Genomic DNA, 18,394 nt, shown 5'->3' on the forward strand with positions numbered 1-18,394 from the left:
ACTCCTGGACTGCTGGAATTTCTTTTTTGATTGTTGTTTAAACACCCTGAGTCACATTTATTGTAAAATATCCAGTATAAATAAAGATTGGTTCTACATTCATGTTCTTGATTTTATATTCAGCATAACAGTCATTTTATATTTCTTAAAGGGGAAATAAACCTTTATGAATACAGTTAAAGCCATCAAAACCAAAATTGTCAGTATTTTTTCTAAATGTGTATTTATATGCTGTTTCTATTGACTTATTGAAGCTTTTTGTTTCAGTTATGTCAAGTCAGATCATCGCTCATTAAAATGCAATTCCACAACTCCAACATTTACTTCTAGGGTACAAAAATGTGGTTTCCATATTTCTATTCCATATTAATATAATTCTGAACGACTGCCCATATCTGGGTCTGTGGTTACTTTTTAAGCTTTTTAAACTTAGATGTTTCATCTTGTGTAAATTTCTCTTTTGGGTAAGCCTGGAGCTCCTCAACAGTGTTTTATTTCCCAAGAAACAACAAAATGACTGGAGCTATACTGTAAGAAAATAGAAATATAATTTGATTTTAAATTAATTTTTAACTGGAAACAGTTGTGGGTAAGCCTCTCTTTAGTCTGGTTGAAAACTTGTGTTGACGTGTGGATTTACAATATCGATGAAAGAGTCATTCATTAGGGAAACAACACTTTTATGTGTGTGTCACTTAGTTTGGGCCATCCTTTGCCTCCTTTTATTTCTAAAGATGCAGCAGTTCAGGTTCGGCATGCAACTCAAAGGGAGAGGAGAAGTGTGAGGTGATGTTATCCTGCCTCCTTTCATTTACACAAGGGTAAAAAAAAAAAAGGTTATGGCGCGCAGTGCAGAGATCAGCAATATCAGCCCATTTGTTTCTGGAATCATTATGCAAGCTGGCTGACTTGGTGTGGGGAGAATGACATTATGCTGCAAATGGAGCTGTCAGAGCGAGTACTACTCAAAACAAAGGTGGAGGGGAATATAATGAAACTGCATCTATTTGTATCATGTTCCAGATTGTCGGTGTAAACACTATCTATTCTAGTACTTCATGGTACAACGTATAATATTTCAAGCAACACATTTGCACGGCAAGCATGAGAGATTGTAGTTGCTGCTGTTAAGTTGCCTGCCATTGACAACCCAACATCAGTTGAGGCTAGTTTCAATTTTTCTTATAATAAAGGCCTAATGGCTTTGCATTATACAGGATCTTGCTATTTAAATTATTTTTATGTGCAGTTCAGTGGATGTTAAAGAGAGGAAACAAGTAATTCAAGTAATTCAACAAAAAGCATAGTCATACAATGTCAAAAATTAGAGCATCTTTATCTTAAGACATTTTATTAGTATTTTCAATTGACAGTATCAGCCAAAAACCAACATTGAAAATGAAATCATAACATGGCGATAGTACAGAAGAGAATGAATGGAACAAGATGGCTTCAGGAAAAGTAGAGGGGGCGAAAAATCTAATTGGTTCCATCACATACTATAAATGAGATAAAAGTTAAATTCAACACAGTTGTCTGCAGTTATGTTTTACTATATATTGTATTTAATGCAAAGTTGAAGAGCGAGGGAATGGAGGGGTCAGTATGCGGTTTGGGAAAGACGGGGTCGAGGTTCAGGGGTTATTATCGGGGTGAGAGGGTCATTTTTGTGGATTGGGAGCTGGAAGGGGTTTGGGGTTTTGGCCGGGGGGGTTGGGAATCAGGTAGAGCAGGGACTGGGATAAGGAGGTGGTGGTCTGGGTTGAGGGTCAGTTTAAAGGGCTTTCATCATGAGAGTGAAAAGCTAAGAGGTTTAGGGGTTAGGGCGGAGAACTCGAGTTTCAGAGATCGGAGGTTCGAGAAGGAAGAGCAGTTTTTGTGCTGACGGTGCACTTGTCATTCATTCTGAAGTTATAACATGAGGGGGGGGGGGGGGGGGGGGTCCGGCACATGCACCTGGTATCTGTCGCCAGGCAGCTGGAAGTGGGTGTGGTCTCGGGGAGAGCGGGCGGGGGCGGGGGCAGGGCGGGCAGAGAGAACGATGATTTCGCAACGAGAGGGGAGGAAAGGTCACCCCATGGGCTCCCTGCAGAGGACGATTTCCAGCTCGCTGCGGTAGAGCTTGCCTCCGTCGGACAGGGCCATGATGCTCTGCTTGTAGCCTGTCAGGTTCTTCAGGTCCACGTCCTGAACGAGAGAGAGAGGGGACGGGAACACAGAGGGAGGCGGGAAGAGACATAATTATAACTGGACAAGAATTAGCCTTCAATTCAAGCCAAGTACAAACAGCAACATGGGAATAACTTGCCTTGAAAATGGCTGTTAAGTAGAATGTCTTAGCCTAACCGCAACTTATGCTCCTGATGTCATCCCTGCTAGCAAGGACTATCCGCATCCTCTTGGGCTGAATCACTTCAAGTAATTAAAGTCCCAAGTCTTGTGCTTACCAGCAAGATAGATGTCTGAGCCGCTGATTGAGCCAAATCAAAAGTGTACACTTAATTTGGACAAATCATAACATTTTGTGCCAAAGGGATGGGTTTAACTGATCTCAACACAGCGCACAGTGCAAAATCAGCTCATCTTACGCTCGTGCCTTTGGTTTGACAACGGCGGTAAAGCCTGACGTCAGCCAAACCGTCTAATTAATTGTGTGTTTGGACCGGCCTCCGTATCCTGGACGGAGCTCCAAAAGACAGCTAATAGACTTTGAAATGTTCACTGGGCTCAATAAAGCTAAAAGTAGTAGTAAAACACATAGAGTTAAAGGCTTCTGATTTGAGCTTTTGCAGCACTGGGAACCAGAACAGTCAAAATCCCACTTCGCTAGTAGCTTGGCATGTTTTGTGCTTCTATCAGCACTATTACACAATGCACAATGCCTCCTAAAAGAGTGCTATGTTTCTTTCTTAGTATTATTTTTAAGGTATTTCTGTTTTATTATATATGGTAGTTATATATATGGTAAATAACAGAGCAGCAGGAGAGAGGGTATGACGTGCCAAAAGTCATAAGCAAGATCCAAACCCACAGAAAAAAACATAATACATGCATTAGCCCACTGAGTGGTGATATACACTGGTATATACTGTTCAGCTCCAGACACCTCTACTGAAGACATCGTCTCACCTTCTTGTTCTTTTGGTAAAGGTCTCGTAGCAGCGCATCCAACTCCTGCTCATCAATGTAGCCGTTCCCATCCTGAGAGAAGACAGCAACACACCACACATGTCACTTTACCCCCCAAACAGACAGAAAGGACCGAAAGGGAAGATGAGATCAGAGAACTACTGTGGAGGCAGTAGGCAGAATTCAAAACATAATACCGTTATACAACAACTTCATTACAGGCCAGCAATGTGCAGCTGCATGTCACACCCCTTCGACCTTTTTAAGTGTATATAGGAAAACATGAATTGATAGAAAGTGGTGATCTCCCTCTATAACTATGATAGGTGTCATAGAGGTTTGATTATGTTATGGAAATTAATCTTTTTTCATGTAGGATATGGGCAGTGCATGAGACTCAGTAAGTCAAAATGTTCATAATATCTACCAGTGCAATGTTTAGTGAAGTAAAGCCTTTACTGTTCCAACTTCTCAACTTTTTGATTTCCATGCACTGACTGTTCTTCTGCTCATCTCTATGAAAACATTATTCAAACATTTCATCGCAGCCATCTTGCACCCACCAGCCAAATGGCCATTTAAAATTAATTCTTATTCTGTGTCTAGCAGTTCTATGCAGATGATCGTCTGTGATGTCAAGACAATATGGAGCCGCTTCACTAGCTAATGAGCTGTATCCTACAGTAGCGTTACGAGTTTTGAGCCAGAAAATATGTCCAAATTGCAGGAAAATCTCCCCAGGCACCGGCACAAAACGATGTTGCATTCATCCAGGCCCAGTCTCATGATGACTTCAGAGATTTAGCGTCTTGCCAGTCTTATTTTTGTACCTTTGGGAGATAAAGTGCGAATTCTACTCATTTTCCCAGTATGGCTTAAAGTCGTGGGACTGTGCAGAGTTATGGGAAAGTGGAGCAGCGTCAGGTAGCAGCCCGGCTGTCTTCGTTGCGTGCCATCTTGCATTTCAGAAATTCTCAAAGCTTTGCACGGTTTTGGGCTCTGGCACTGTGAGCCATGTTAGTGTTCAGTTGACCTGCCACACTTTGCCGTCTGGCCGCTCCCTACTCACAATCCCTCAGCACCAGTGACAGCAGCTGCCTGTGTTTCAGCTGCAGGGGTTGAGCTCATAACAAAATGATGAAACTAATTACACACATAAATGCTAGTGCTCCATATGCAGAGTGTCTACATAAATGGACCGCTGCGGCTCATCTATAATTGAGTGTTCGACCCTGTCCTCAGTGCATGAGGTAGAGAGTGCGCAAGCCTCTAGTCCAGCCATCGACATGAACATGCACGCAAACCCCTGCTGCTGTGCAGGAGCGGGTCTACTCGGACTTCTTGCTCTTGTCCACAGTATTGGCAAGGTTAATATATCGAATAAGGTCAAGATGATGACTACCGATCAAAAACTATAATAACAGTCTTCTCCCCCTCACCTACTGGCATCTTCAACTGCTACAAGCGATGACCGCATATATTAGCTATGAAGGCTAAAAAGCCAAAAAAAGCAAATGACAAAGCAGTATTATATTTCCTGTATTTCGCATGATATTACCTCTTCACTAGACATTTCTGTTGGATCTCTGCTCTGATTAGCTAGCTTACTCGTCTCTGTTGTTAAAATGTGACTTTGTTTATGTCAATTACAGGCCACCGTACCTCAAAGGGACCGAAAGGGGTGAGAGGGATCGGGGACTGTGCGATGATTCCTACTGGTTGCTGATAGAAGTCAGAGATTGCCTAATGCTACACTGCCTAGATTATGGTTGGTCATCAGGCCCACAAAAACTGAAGCAGATATCATAAACAAGAAAAATGATTAAACAGACTCTGCTCTATTCTCTTCTTTCCTATACCATATTACTGCACTCTAGTCATCTGCTCACTACCAATCTACTCCTAATGTGGAAAATGTGGTTGAAACTGCCATTAACCGAACCACTGCTCAGCAACCCTCAGCTGCTTACAAAGGGACAGGTGCATCGAGCCCGACTCATTTCCCTAGGCAGTGGGGAGCACCGGCCGACATTTTGCATAGTCACGATTTTGACAAGAGGGAAACTCCAAAACAAATAGCGCTGAGTCACCCGGCAAACTCCACTCAAGAGCGTCCTTGAGCCTTTTCTCCTATCTCTGCTGTAACTATATGCCTACAGCCTACGACAGCAGAATTTTTTTTTTCTTTCCCCAAGTCATCTCACTGTGTTTTATTAGCTTTTCAGATAGTGGAAACAGAAGCAGATAAGAGAGGAGAGGAACGTCTGACAGTACAGTACAATGTGGACTCAAGCCCGTACTCTCCACCATCAGAACACCTTCTGTCTGGTTCTCAGCCTGGGGCTCAGGACACCCAAGGGGTCAGGTATTGCTCTGTTTTGGGGGGATCACGACCGAAAATGGATGACAATTATTGATCTATGTAATTAGCAACTGCACCTATTAGCCACTGATAAACTGTCTCTTACCTTGTCATAGTATGTGAAGATGGCATTGAACTGCTCAGTGGTCAACTTGACACCCTGTAAAAACATAACGTTTGATTTTCATTACCAGGCTACAAATGGCAGCGCACACAGTGAGCAAAAACTCTGTGAAAATGACAAAAAATGCTCACAATAAGCATTCAAAAATAGGGCAACGGCTACACCTCATTAAGTATGTACAGTGTCATCTGTTGTGTTATGCAAGATGCTCTTTTGTTTTGTATGATGATTTCTTTGTGGTTTAAATTCAGTTTAGCTGGGTATAAGCATCTGATTTTGCAGTGTTCCCTACCTGGAATTTGAGTAAGAAATTCTCCTGAACGGGGAGAAGCCTGTGGGAGAGGAAGTCAAACGTTGTTCAAGTCTGTTGATGTTTAACGGACATCAGAAGGCAATATGCCGAATGTTGAATAAGCATTAGCGAAGAATGCTTGGATGTTGTTAAAAAACGTTCACACGGTGAATGAAGACGAGGACAATTGCATATTACCTCGCCATCTCTGACAGGCCCAACTTCCCATCTCCATTCAGATCAAACATCCTGAGCTACAAAGTAGAAGGGGAACAGAGATAGGAAGGAACAGAGGAGAGATTAAAGGGAAGTTCTACTAAAATGGATTTGTTAGAGGTTATTATTGTGGAAATGTGGTCATTTTCGTGAAATTCCCCCGAGTTCTTTTGAGTTTTTTAAGTTATTAGCTGTCGTATGATCCCACGAAATGAAGAATTGCATCGGCTGAGATGGTTGAGAGAAATTTAATGGGCAGTCATGTTCCTTTCCCTCTATGAAATATCCATAATATATATTTTTTCATAGTTCTAGATAGATGTATAGATAATAGAGGTACGACAAAGTGGCTGTCCATAAAACTGCCCACTACACAGTGTTAGTGCAAGTAGATTGGGTATGAAACCATTAATCTAAAACAGCTATAAAACATATCATTACTTTTACTGCAAGTATAGAAGTGTGTGGAATGTTTTCTAAATGATTTTTCATGTCCTGCTGACTTGCACAAGGATTGCTAACAAATCCTTACAGTGGCTGGTGCCAGTTTCTCAGAGACCAAACACATTTTTAAATGTCTTACGAAGGTTCTTTATTAGTGATCTATAAGATTGGCTTCTAAAAGTCCTGAACCGTCCCTTGAAAGAAGTCTTGGTGTGAGCAAAAGATAGAGGGTGTTACTCCATTCATTCTGCTTCAGAAATAAAACTTGGCATATTCCTTTAATTATTACCGTCAATTATCTGTATCATCTGTGGCTCTGCGACTGTGTGATAGAGTTATAAAGAGAACAGCTTTATGTGCGAACACTTGGGAAGCCGCTTCGACGAATCAGGTCGGCTCAGGCTTCCAGGAAGAGGCAGATGTCGGCACATCTGGGCCCCGAACGCACAACCTGCGGGACACGATGGGTCGCGATCAGTCAGCCGCACCGCGCCGCCGCCACCGACACGATAGGCCCCTGCTGTCCTCTTGACCAGATTGACACTAGGCGCTATCTCTCTAGTGCCGATCTCACGCTCATTGCATATTGCAGTGTTTCTAATGTTTCTAACCTGAGAGGAAAAGTCTGGGATTCATTGTGTGTGTGAGAGAGAGACAGACATGTTTCTGTGTGTGTGGGTGTTTCTGAGTGAGAGGGAGTCTTACTATGGTCTGTGTGTACTCCTGGAGCTTCTGGTCATCGTAGTGTCTGTTGGCTTTTTCCAGCAGGTCTGACAAGAAGCCCTGCGGACAGAAACGGATGCAGAGAGAGAGAAGAATGTGAGCTCTGGGGCTGAGTAGAGGTTTCATTTACGATACAAACATGCAGGCCCCAAGTCCACTACTTCACTCATCTACTGCAGTTACTATAAATCTGAATTTAGGGTCTTATGTTTAGGGTCCTATGCACAAGAGCTCTCATTAGAGTCATTTTTTATGGTGTGGGCTGAAATAGGTGGATCGGGACTCGGTGCTACAGTCATGGTTGGTTATATTCCCTCTGAGTTATGCAGTATAAACCCAGTCTTTCCCTGAAAACAGTTCATAGTTTGGAGACTTACAGTATGTGGTGTCCTGTCATTATCTTTAAAACCACTGTGTAGTATGCTGAAATCATCCTGCTCACTGCTGCATGATAATCAACTTATAAAGTTTCCAGTTGCAAATCAAATACAAAACAGCAAGATTTTCTCTCTTAAACTTAAAAAAAAAGAAGTCATATGGCTTGACATATGTCTGTTTGCCTGAGATCTCATCTGCATTTTTACCCAAAGAAAAAAAAAACTGTTTTCAGAGTGGCACACCTGAGTGACTCATCTGCACCTGGTCAACTGGAATAAATGTGATCCCACAACAACCCAAACAGCCTAATCCGAACATGAGACATATGTAATCACTGACCCCATTAATGCACGACTCCCCGATGAGGCGCACTTCATAAACTCTGAAGCGGCGTTTCCAAAAAGGACTTGGACTAAAAGCAAAAAACGTTTGCGCTGTAAAGCGTTTTGCATCCGAATCCTCACATGAAAAACACTCATTCGGTCATTGGGGGATTTCTTGTACGGCAGCCACTTAGCTCCCCTCCGTCAAAGCTGCTGCCTGGCATTACTCGCCCATATGCTCATATTTCTCTCAGAAGGTGAAATAAGCTGCTGAACCCATAAACGTTCTCAGACATAGTCAAACGTTATCTAAAACGCTAATTATCTGGTAAAATCATGAACCGATAACATGTTTGATAGCCTTAACAGCAAATAGCAAATGATAATTCTCTTTAGTTGGTAGTTTCTTTGAAGTTAGATGTGAAAATACATCTTTTTTTAAGGTTGTTAAAAGGTCCTTTAGTCATAATGATTCAGAATCAGTATGCTTGGCCAGTCACTGATCATAACAGAATTATAATAGTAGGGCCATTTCCATAAAAAGTTGGTAAGTTAATGAGAAAGGACTTAAAAATTTTTAAGGTCTGGTTTTAATTGCAGAGTTTATAACAGGATGGAGGGGGACAATCACAATCTCAAATATGAAACATACCTTCAGTTCATTTGCTTCAATGTAGCCACTGCGGTCTGTATCGTATCGCCGCCATGCCTAAAAGAAAACACACCAAAGTCACAAGAACAAAAGAAACCAAGAGACAAAAAGCATTTCGAGGGCCACACACACACGTTTCGCAGATACTCTTATTTCTCCCTCCATATCAATCCTGTCTGATCCAACCCCAGCTTGCTCTTTCACTGTACTAATAGTTTGATTTTCTTGACTGCAGAACAGAGATCTGCTCCAGAGGGGAGGAACGACAAAAGCCTGAACCATCCACTGTAATCAAACAGTTTTCATTACGATCCACCTCACCCACATACAGAGCAGAGGGCAAGGAGAAGGAGAGAGAGAGAGAGAGAGAGTGAAGGAGGGAGAGGAGAGGAAAGTCATTTTAATGAATGTTTTAATCTAGCAGCTGTCCCTGTCCAAAGAAGGGCTCCTTATCAAAGATGGATGGCCTTCCCCCTTTTTCCTGCCCCTCTCCTCCTCCCCCTCTCCTCCCCTCTCCTCCTCTGGGTTCAGCAGAGAGGAGCTACAGCGGCGTTATCCATTATATATGACTCTGAAAATAGAAGGTTCTGCTTCCTCATTCTAACCCTTTAAAAACCTCTCTACCCGCTTCCTCCGCGCCGTGCAGCTCAACAAAGAGTGATTAGTCTTTCTCCCTCGTCTCTTGTTTTCTGGTCTCCAACTCCGTCTCTCAGGTTCCCATCGACGTTTCATTTATATCATCCTCTCTTTTCATCCTCTCTCTCTCTCTCTCTCTCTCACACACACACTACACCTTCTCTTTCATTCATTCTCCTACTCTCATTTCATTATTCGTACTCTTGACATGACACAGGAGACGAGGACCGCCTCTTCCTGTCGTATAATTGGTTCCTAATTGGTTCCAGTACTGTTCTTGCGGGGCAGCGGATCTAACACGCGGGCTGCCATTTTCTCTTCTTCTGGAAATATTTTTTAGAATAAATGGTTTCCAATTATGGCGCCTTTGAACGGCCATCTTCTGCACTGCTGAGGCCTTTTTGTTAGACTGCTATATGTCATTATTCATACCAGGATAGATAAACATGGGCCACTCAGGTACTTGCGGGGTACAGCTAACCCGTTCTTGGCTCTACTAGTCTCTCTTTATGACTGTTAGCATTAAAAAGTTATTCATTCTTACCATTTTAGAGGCTGTTTCTCCCGCTTAGCCCTCCTTCTCTGCGTTTATGTATAGAATCATGTATATAGCCTATCTCCAGAGTTTTGGTTCTATTGCAGGTTGCAGCACTAAAATTGTTCATACTTAGATATTTTCTTGTGATATAAAAGCTAATTTTAAACATGATTCCAATGCTCTCTGTTGGGAAATAAGGCTGAATTATCATGTTCGTTTGATTTTTTTTTATTGGTAATTAACTGCAGTGGCTGAGCACTGCTGAATGAATATAGAGGAAACACTGGAAGGTAGACTACTGAGTGACTCAATTTCAGTCAAATTAATATTCTAGTATGTTCAATATGTAACATGAAATAGAGTGTGAAATTCAAACTCATAAGGGATAGCAGAGTGTGGCTGCAAGTAACTCACATATTTACTATATTCTAAGACCAGCGGGCTTGCAGGTGACTTTGTACCCTCTGGCAGCCATTTTGGAAGTGAGCATCGGCCGACTGCATTTCTAAATGCAGAAGTTGGCCGTCTCAACAGAGCTGAATAGACATGGTTGTTTCCTGTGCTGTTTTTGCTGGTAACTCATCATTTTGCCACCGATATGTCTTTTTTGTTTCGATAATGTCAGCTTGTTGGCTAGCTAACCATAGTATCTGGTTAGCTAACCGTCTTGTAAACACATCGCATTTTCACATTAGCTGACGTATAGTAGAAGTGTTAGTCGTGGCCAGTGGTCATATGTTAAAATGAACATGAGTTGCTTTGCTAGTCTGGTGGCTAGTTACCTAGCTAATAACACAAAATAGCTGTTTGTTAAGGTTAACTGAGCTGACTGTTCAAGCTACAACTCAACAGTGTTTTGGACTAGAGACTAGAGCTAAAGACAAGACAGTTTACTGTGTCAGTCACCTAAAGGTGGAAACAAATCTACCGTACCTTATTATATTCACTTTTAACTATATCGGGTATCTCTTTTTCCTTGTCCGATTGTTATATATTTAGCTATTATTTGCGCACAGCCAATTCTCCAGTGAACCTCCATGATGGCGGCAGATGTGGCTGCTAAATTTGTGACGCAACTACAAAGCTTCTACAGCAGGGGAAGGCAAACATGTGCCAGAAACTTTCTCAATTTGCGTTCTTGTGCAATTTTGTGTCCTCCATGACACGTTTGACGTAATATCTGGTGGCACGATTCCAGAACAACACAAGGATGGATAAAATGTACTTGGCAACCGAGGATGTATCTGATGGTGACTTGAACGATGAGAACGAATGGGAAGCAGACAGCGTAACAGTCCTTCCTCCTTGATGGTTAATGAGCCACACCTGGCCTGCACTACCTGACACCAGGTGTGGCTCATTAACTATCAGGGAGGAACAAAAACCGGCAGGACACTGGACTTCAAGGACCAGAATTTAGTATAGGGTAGGGTTCTTCAATTCCAGCCGTCATGGGAAGGTGTCCACCAGGTGTGGTGACCAGGTGGCTCATTAACCACCATGTAGGACCAAAAGTCTGCAGGACACCGGCCCACAAGGACCAGAATTGAAGAACCCTGACCTATAGTGCAGAGCCGGTTGAACCACATCAAGTATACAGTCCAACTCAAACTGTAAGGATGCTTCTCTGTGTGCTTTCATGAGATGTTTGTTCTCTTCAAACCAACTGGGGAAGAATCCTATCCCTGCTCTACAGTATATAGTCACACATTACAATAGGTCTGTCCCTGACTAAAGGAATTTCTTGGTGAACAAATAGGGCAATTTTGTACAAACAGTCCAAAGGTATTACAAAGAGCTAATCAAATAAAAAAAATCAATCAAGAGGGGGCAGCAGCCCTAGATTAAAAAAATACACCCACTCATCCACACACAAACACGTACCGCCATAAACTCAGCACTGGAGCCAACAAACTGTCTGAAGCACAGCAAGAAGTTCTCTTCAGTTGGAAGAATCTGGGCCAGCTAGAGGAGTGAGAGAGAGAGAGAGAGAGAGAGAGACAGAGGGATGGGAGTGGTGAGAAACAAGATGATGGAGTTGATAGGCTAGGAGAGAGGAGATGGAGACAGAGGAGTTTTTGTCTACAAAGCCTCAAATGGGCATCTCAAACATAAATAATAGAGTGCCATAACCTCAGAAGCCGGACTATGCTCAAGTTAGAATCATAAAAAAAGAAATATCGTACTTGGATGTTCAAACGAAGTCTCTACACTGTACTGTCATAAGAACAACAGAACCCAAAAGTCGTTGGCAGATTTATGATATTGGTGGAGGTTTATTGATATTGCAGAAGTGGAGGGTTTTTTCTGTCACATATGCATCTAATGGAATGGTTTTCAATGAAATTCACTGATTTTTGGGCATAAGTTAAGGGAGCGTCTCCAGGTCTTACCTCTGACATCTCAATTCGTCCATCTTTGTTCTTGTCAAACTTCTGCATGAACTCCTTCATCTTTTCTCTGAATGTGGGGTTTGTAGGGTCCTATGAAATATACACACACATACACACAAACATGTTCTGAATACAACCAACATCTGAGTTGAAAATATGAGCGTCAATATGAGTCTTCCCCGGTCCCTGGACTCACCACCCCTGCTCCTCTCCGGGCGACCTCCAACTCCCTGAAGAAGTTCTCCAGCTCCTTCCCCTCGATGTAGCCATTACCTGGGAGACACACAGACCATAATGACACATATGGCACCAAATAGCACAGCAGTATCTTAAGATTGCTGAAATGCAAAAATCCCATCAGCATTATGCACAGATGTGGTCACAGTGTCAAACAGATCCCAGGATGACTCGGTTTTGCCCTGGTATTGATTCAAATATGAGCCTTTACCAATAACTCTCTTCCTTCCTCTCTGCCTCGATAGATTAGACTATTGACTAACACAATGCAAACTGATCACTCTTCTAAGATTGTGTGTGTGTGTGTGTGTGTGTGTGTGTGTGTGTGTGTGTGGGAGAGGAAAGAAGCTATAAATGGAAAACAGCTTTTTTTGAAGATCTTTGAAGGTGATGATCCACGGAACTTCTTTTAGTCAGTGGAAATCAATAGTGCCTTCAGCAGCGATGGAGTTTGGCAAATGGGTCAAATCAATATGGATAACAGTTTTGCTGTAATGAGTTCATTTCAGCATCCCTTTTTTCCTGAGATGATCAAGTCTGTGAAAGTGCTGTCACTTTGTCAATGAAGGACTCAAGCTACCTGCTATCCATCAGAAAGCACCTTAATCTGTTTTAACCGTGCGCTGTCAATCATTTTGTCAGAGTCGGTGTCGCTTCTTTCAAGTGACGCTGTTCGTCATAATTGTTTAGAATCTGTCACATTTCCTTCAGGACAATAAAATCTTATCTCATCTCAAAGTCATCATCCATATTGTTCCCGGTGTTTTGTCGCCCTGACAGTGTGTATTCGGGGGACACGGGTGGACTGGATGTGTCTGCCTCACCCAGGTACAGTGTGTAACCCACTGCCGATACTCTTATCAACCAGCAAGCTGAATGGCTGGACAGATGGCTCCAAACGATGTGACTGGCTGCTTCAATAAAAACCCTGGAAGGCAGAGCTGCCTCATTAACCACTAACAAAGATTATCATGCCATCCACTTTCTCTCTCCCTCTCTCCCTCTCTCTCTCTCTGCCATCATCTATCTATCCCCGGCTCTCTATCTAACTAACATCTTAGCTTCTTTGTTCTATCCACAGCTCACTCCCTCTGTGTGTGTGTGTGTGTGTGTGTGTGTGTGTGTGTGTGTGCGCGCCTAGTGATGTCAAAACTCATGAATGCGAGCCTTGCTGTCTCAATAAGTGGGGCAGCGAAATGCCTCGCTGCTGTATTGCTTCGCTCCTGTGGGTCTTATTGGCATTTACTCAAGAGTTCGCACTCGGGAGAGAGATCGCCTGCTTGATAATTAAACAAAGAGTAAGACGTGATGAACTGCGAGGTGAACAACATAAAATGATAATATAAATAGATTTATGGGTATTATATGAGAGGGGACTGTCATCTGTTCATTGGCTGCAGCAATAGATCCATCCAGCCTGTTATAAGTGTGCAAATGGGAGCATCTGTTTGTGATTGTGCTGTGCTTACTCAAATGTAGGCTAAGTACTTTCTGTTCCAAACAATGCCTTTAAGCGCAAACCATATGCTTAATGTACCCTATGGTTTTTTCCTATGAAATGCTACATGTACTGTGGCCTAATTAGTAATTACGTCCATGTTCCCATATTGCCCCAAACCGTCTCACACAGCCCCCAAAAGGCAAATTTAAAAGTGATCCGATTTCCAGTGACCACAAACGCACACAAACGTCTCCCCTGCTCGATTGCAGCAAATATCAAAGCTGCTATTTCTGCATGAGCTCTTGTGACTTAAGCTAACTCTAAAATATTAGTGGGCAGATGTAGCACATCATCGCCGGTGGGTATATATTTCATGGGTGACTTCAATTCACTTCCAGATCATTCAATTTAAATGTCAAAGAACTGCGTTTATATATGAAGAAAGCAAGGCGCTGCATATGAATCAACATGAGCCTTTCTTGCTGCGTTCATATACTGTAGTTTGGCCGTTCTGCACACTCCTGTGGCAGCATAAGCACTTAAAGCTTGCACAAACTGGCCAGATAAAAGGCTCCCAAAACCATTTTTGGCCCAAATACACACTCTCAGGGATACTGCGTCACTAGTCCCAGGAGAGACTGGTAAAGACCCTTTACTTTGTTTTCTAACTCTAAAATTCAACTCCAACACGGGAAAACTCTCAAAGTGGGCAGCTGTGCCAAGTGAGTGCATATTAGAAGTCTGTATACTTATTTGCCTTTCAAAAGAGAGTGCAGTCCACCCAGTTCAACTAGGTCAATTCAGGTAGATTTTGCCTTATATTCAGAATTCCTTTTTTCGCAAAAGGTTGTCATATCCAACCTAACTAGAAATAATTGACAACAAATATTTCTTTTTTTTCCAATTCTGAATTGATTGAATCGGAAAAGTGACTGAAATAGTAGGAAAGAGGAGAGGGACAGAGAGCGGAGGAGCTGCGAGAGACACAATCCAGATGAGACCTGATCCCAGGCCGGCAGGGGAATATGTGGTTTCATCATCTCTGGGTGCATCGCCTCCTGTGTATTTTTACCTGCAACCCGGAGATGTTTACTCCATCTGAACAAACAAATTAGCTCCCCTGTCTTTCTGCGCAGCCCGAAGACACTCCTGCTAATGACTGCAGAAATCAAACACTGTAGCCAAATCTTCTGATGCACTGCTTGGATTTGATTTGCAAAGTGGCTCGTTGTAAACCATGATATGTAAAATCTGTTGGCGGCTGGACTCAAAACACCTGGATGTGAAATGACTCGGGGCTGATATGCTCAGACTTTGGAACAGCCCAAAAAAAACATGGATGTGATAAGTCAGCTTTGCCTTCACAGTAGTTGATATAGAAGAGGAGCTTAGCTGCTCAGCCCCCCCACCCTGCTCCTCATTCCCCCTTGATTTCCCTTGGGAATACATTTGAGCATGAGCACAGGCCTAAAAACAGATCACGTTAACAAAGAATTCCCAAAGGGACGTAAAACGACTAGGTGCAATAAACTCGTCTCCTCTGCATTTCTCTTTTGGGCGTTTCTAGAAAGTTCTGGTTGGTTGCAGAACCATCTTGCTGGTTGCCAGGTACACAATGTGCAGTTCTAGCCAAGAACTCAGACCGATCAGATGCATGTCCCATTCTGACTCAGGACCTAATTATGCTTTATGAAAAATGGAGTTAGTTGCTTGTGCCAGCTAACTAGTGGTAAGCAGGGGACTAGTTAACACTGTCAATGTGGTGTTATCCACCAATTATCTGGCAACCCAAAGGGCCAATTGGCTGTATAGGAGCCTCCCTTAAGGATTAAGCCCCAGATATCTTGTGTATTATACCATGTTCAACAATTCACTGGAGAACAAGCGGGGAGTAAAATACAGAACTTGTTGCCATATGTCTAATGAAATTTCTTAATAAAAGAATTTGTGCCATTTTATGACACATACTGTGTGGACAGACAGATTGCAAGGCACACACGCACACACGCACGCACACACACACACACACACACACACAAATCTTTGCAGAGTGAGAAAGAAAGAGAGTGAAAAGCTGACAGATCTGTAGAGAGACTGACAGAGGATAGAGGGAGAAGAAAAGACGCAGACCTAGAGACTGAGAAAGACAGGGAAAGAGAGAGAGGGTGGGGGGGTGGGGATGTCTTTGAATAAATTAGTACATCTGCTGATATGGGCCATTTTTATGTTGACAGACATCACATAAATGTCACATAAATCCGCCTTTCTTTTTTCCTATTGGGCTATTTCCAGCCTCATTCTGTAAATGGCTCCGGGAGACTATAGAGTGCATTTATTGATTGAGCTTCAAATGAGTCCATTCTGGGCGAACTGTTCAATTAAATTAGAAACCCACATAAATGTGACAAGCACCTACTTGTGTAATCATCCAAAATGACAATGATTACCTATAGATTAGGTTACCTATATACGCTTTTAATCCACAGCAGGCATTGCTTAACTGACAAAATAGCCCCTAAACTGTATAAAGTAACACTTTACAACTCAAATGTGTTCATTATTAAACGGAATAAAAGGATAAATCTCGGGATAAAGCCGTTTGGGCAAGTTTGTCATTGGATGACTTTTCGGCCAAATGCGCGTCTCTCCTGGAGCGCACCGTGCGCAATTACGCACAAAAGCCTATGGGATACTGGAAGAACTAGGGATGCAGGGGAGGGTACACCCGCTTGAACTCAGTATATAGTGTACATCTATGAAGTTGATGTGAGTTATATGGGGATAGTGTCTTTTAATAGGGGAAAAATCATAAATTAATTTTTGCTTTAGTGGTGGTTATTTGCCTTATGGTGGTTTTATTTTACCACTATCACTAGGAATAATGTTATAGCCTAATGTAGGGGGGGGGGGGGGGGGGGGGGGGGGCATATAGACTGCCAAATCCATCTATCAACGAAAATGAACAAAAGAAACCTAGAAACAGGGAAAAGCTCTCATCATTTCGGCTGGCTCAGCATGGGCATAATGGAAAAGCCTAAAAAAAGAAATCACACCACGCTGTCCGTTTCGGGAGTGGTCCGCATCAATAATTGATTCGATGAAATGAAATGTCGAACTTTTCGAGCGGTCGCAGTAACAAAATACCACGAACTGTTATCAGCCGTTAAACAGCTTTAAATGTGAAAATGCCCTTTGTTGGGTTACCTGTCTTTTTTTAAAGCTTTCAGAACAGTAATTTCATCATGAATCAAGCAGGGAAACGATGAAGACAATGAATGAGCGCTTTAGATTAACTTGTCACCCAAACCAAAAGTCCCTATAATATTCCTGTAATATTCCTATAGGGACTATAATGTGTCTGTAGTACTCAATAGTGAGTTTATAGTGACCTTATTTTACATTATGGCATTTTTTTTAAATCTCCCACATTATCACTATAATACTCCTATAATATTCCTAAACGATATTCTAATATATAGTTTAGAGTTGTGCTGTGATATTGTATAGCATCATTCTAAAAATGTATCGAATTACTAGTTCTTTTTTAATAAAGGCACGTTTCTTTTTTTCTTTCACTGATTATTATTAACCTGCCTTTTATCCGAGACATTCTGCGTCGGCGATATTTCACTCACAGATTTCTCATGCATTTTCAGTTTGAGATAACTTTTGCCACAAAATAAAATAAAATAAATGAAAAAAAAAAAAACCTACCGTCGGAGTCGAAATGTTTCCAGATGTCGAGGAACTGGGATGCGGTGACCTCGGCCAGGTGGAGGTGAGGAGGCTGCTGTGCTTTGTTGGCCATGTTGCTCTCGACAGATGCAGTAGGATTGAACGCCAGAAAATCCGCCACTAACTTTTCTCTCTCTCCCTCTCTGTTCAAACACACCCCACACTGTGGCCCCGGTGCGCTGCCCGGCGCTTTTTAACCCTGGCGCGGGACCTGCAGTGCCGCCGCGCCGCCACTGGGGGCGCGCGGTCACCAACAACACCCATTGGAGTCGGTGCGTGTGTGTCTGTGTGTGTGTGTGTGTGTGTGTGTGTGTGTAGGTGTGTGTGCGTGCGCGCGCCATGGGTGTTTCAAAGCAAGATGCACTTGTGTGATAGGATGTCTTGGGCACTGCAGTGGTGGATGGAGCGTTTGTGTGTATGTGTGTGTGTGTGTGTGTCTGTGTGTGTGTGTGTGTGTGTGTGGGTGTGCGTGTGTGTGTGTGTGTGTCTGTGTGTGTGTGTAGCCTATGTGCTTGCGCATGTGCATTTGCATGTGAGTGTGAATGCATGTCTGTGTGCGCATGTCTGTGTGTGTGTGTGTGTGTGTGTGTGTGTGTGTGTGTGTGTGCGTGCGCACTACATCTGTGTGTGTATCTAAGCGTGCAGCTCCCCGAGCCTGACTGCCAGTGTGAGAGGCTTCACAGAGTTAATTAGAACTCACACACTAATCACATTTCCCACACAGCCTCCAGCCAGCAGTGATTAGCCCACATAATAAATGTAAATCATGAG

General features: G+C 42.7%; 1 protein-coding gene across 1 annotated transcript; it reads right to left on the bottom strand.

Moving 5' to 3' along the window:
• Window positions 1–1,324: 1,324 nt before the first annotated feature.
• On the bottom strand, window positions 1,325–17,781 carry calb2a (calbindin 2a). The gene is made up of 11 exons (XM_071897828.2): window positions 17,603–17,781; window positions 12,407–12,483; window positions 12,211–12,300; window positions 11,702–11,782; window positions 8,644–8,700; window positions 7,273–7,350; window positions 6,106–6,161; window positions 5,908–5,947; window positions 5,598–5,651; window positions 3,130–3,201; window positions 1,325–2,187 (listed from the first exon to the last, which is right to left on the bottom strand). The coding sequence occupies exons 1-11, from the start codon at window positions 17,694–17,696 to the stop codon at window positions 2,071–2,073; spliced, it is 816 nt and encodes a 271-aa protein (XP_071753929.1). The 5' UTR covers window positions 17,697–17,781; the 3' UTR covers window positions 1,325–2,070.
• Window positions 17,782–18,394: the final 613 nt, after the last annotated feature.

Source organism: Centroberyx gerrardi, chromosome 4, assembly GCF_048128805.1.
Source record: "Centroberyx gerrardi isolate f3 chromosome 4, fCenGer3.hap1.cur.20231027, whole genome shotgun sequence".
Taxonomy (NCBI): Eukaryota; Metazoa; Chordata; class Actinopteri; order Beryciformes; family Berycidae; genus Centroberyx; species Centroberyx gerrardi.

Bases quoted from the DNA above. Each gene is read 5' to 3' on its own strand.
- calb2a (XM_071897828.2), bottom strand. From the start codon at position 17,696: ATGGCCAACAAAGCACAGCAGCCTCCTCACCTCCACCTGGCCGAGGTC. The intron at 6,162-7,272 runs GTAAGACTCCCT...TCTACTTTGTAG, and splicing joins AGGAGTACACACAGACCATA to CTCAGGATGTTTGATCTGAA. The intron at 2,188-3,129 runs GTGAGACGATGT...TCTCTCGTTCAG, and splicing joins TTTACCAAAAGAACAAGAAG to GACGTGGACCTGAAGAACCT.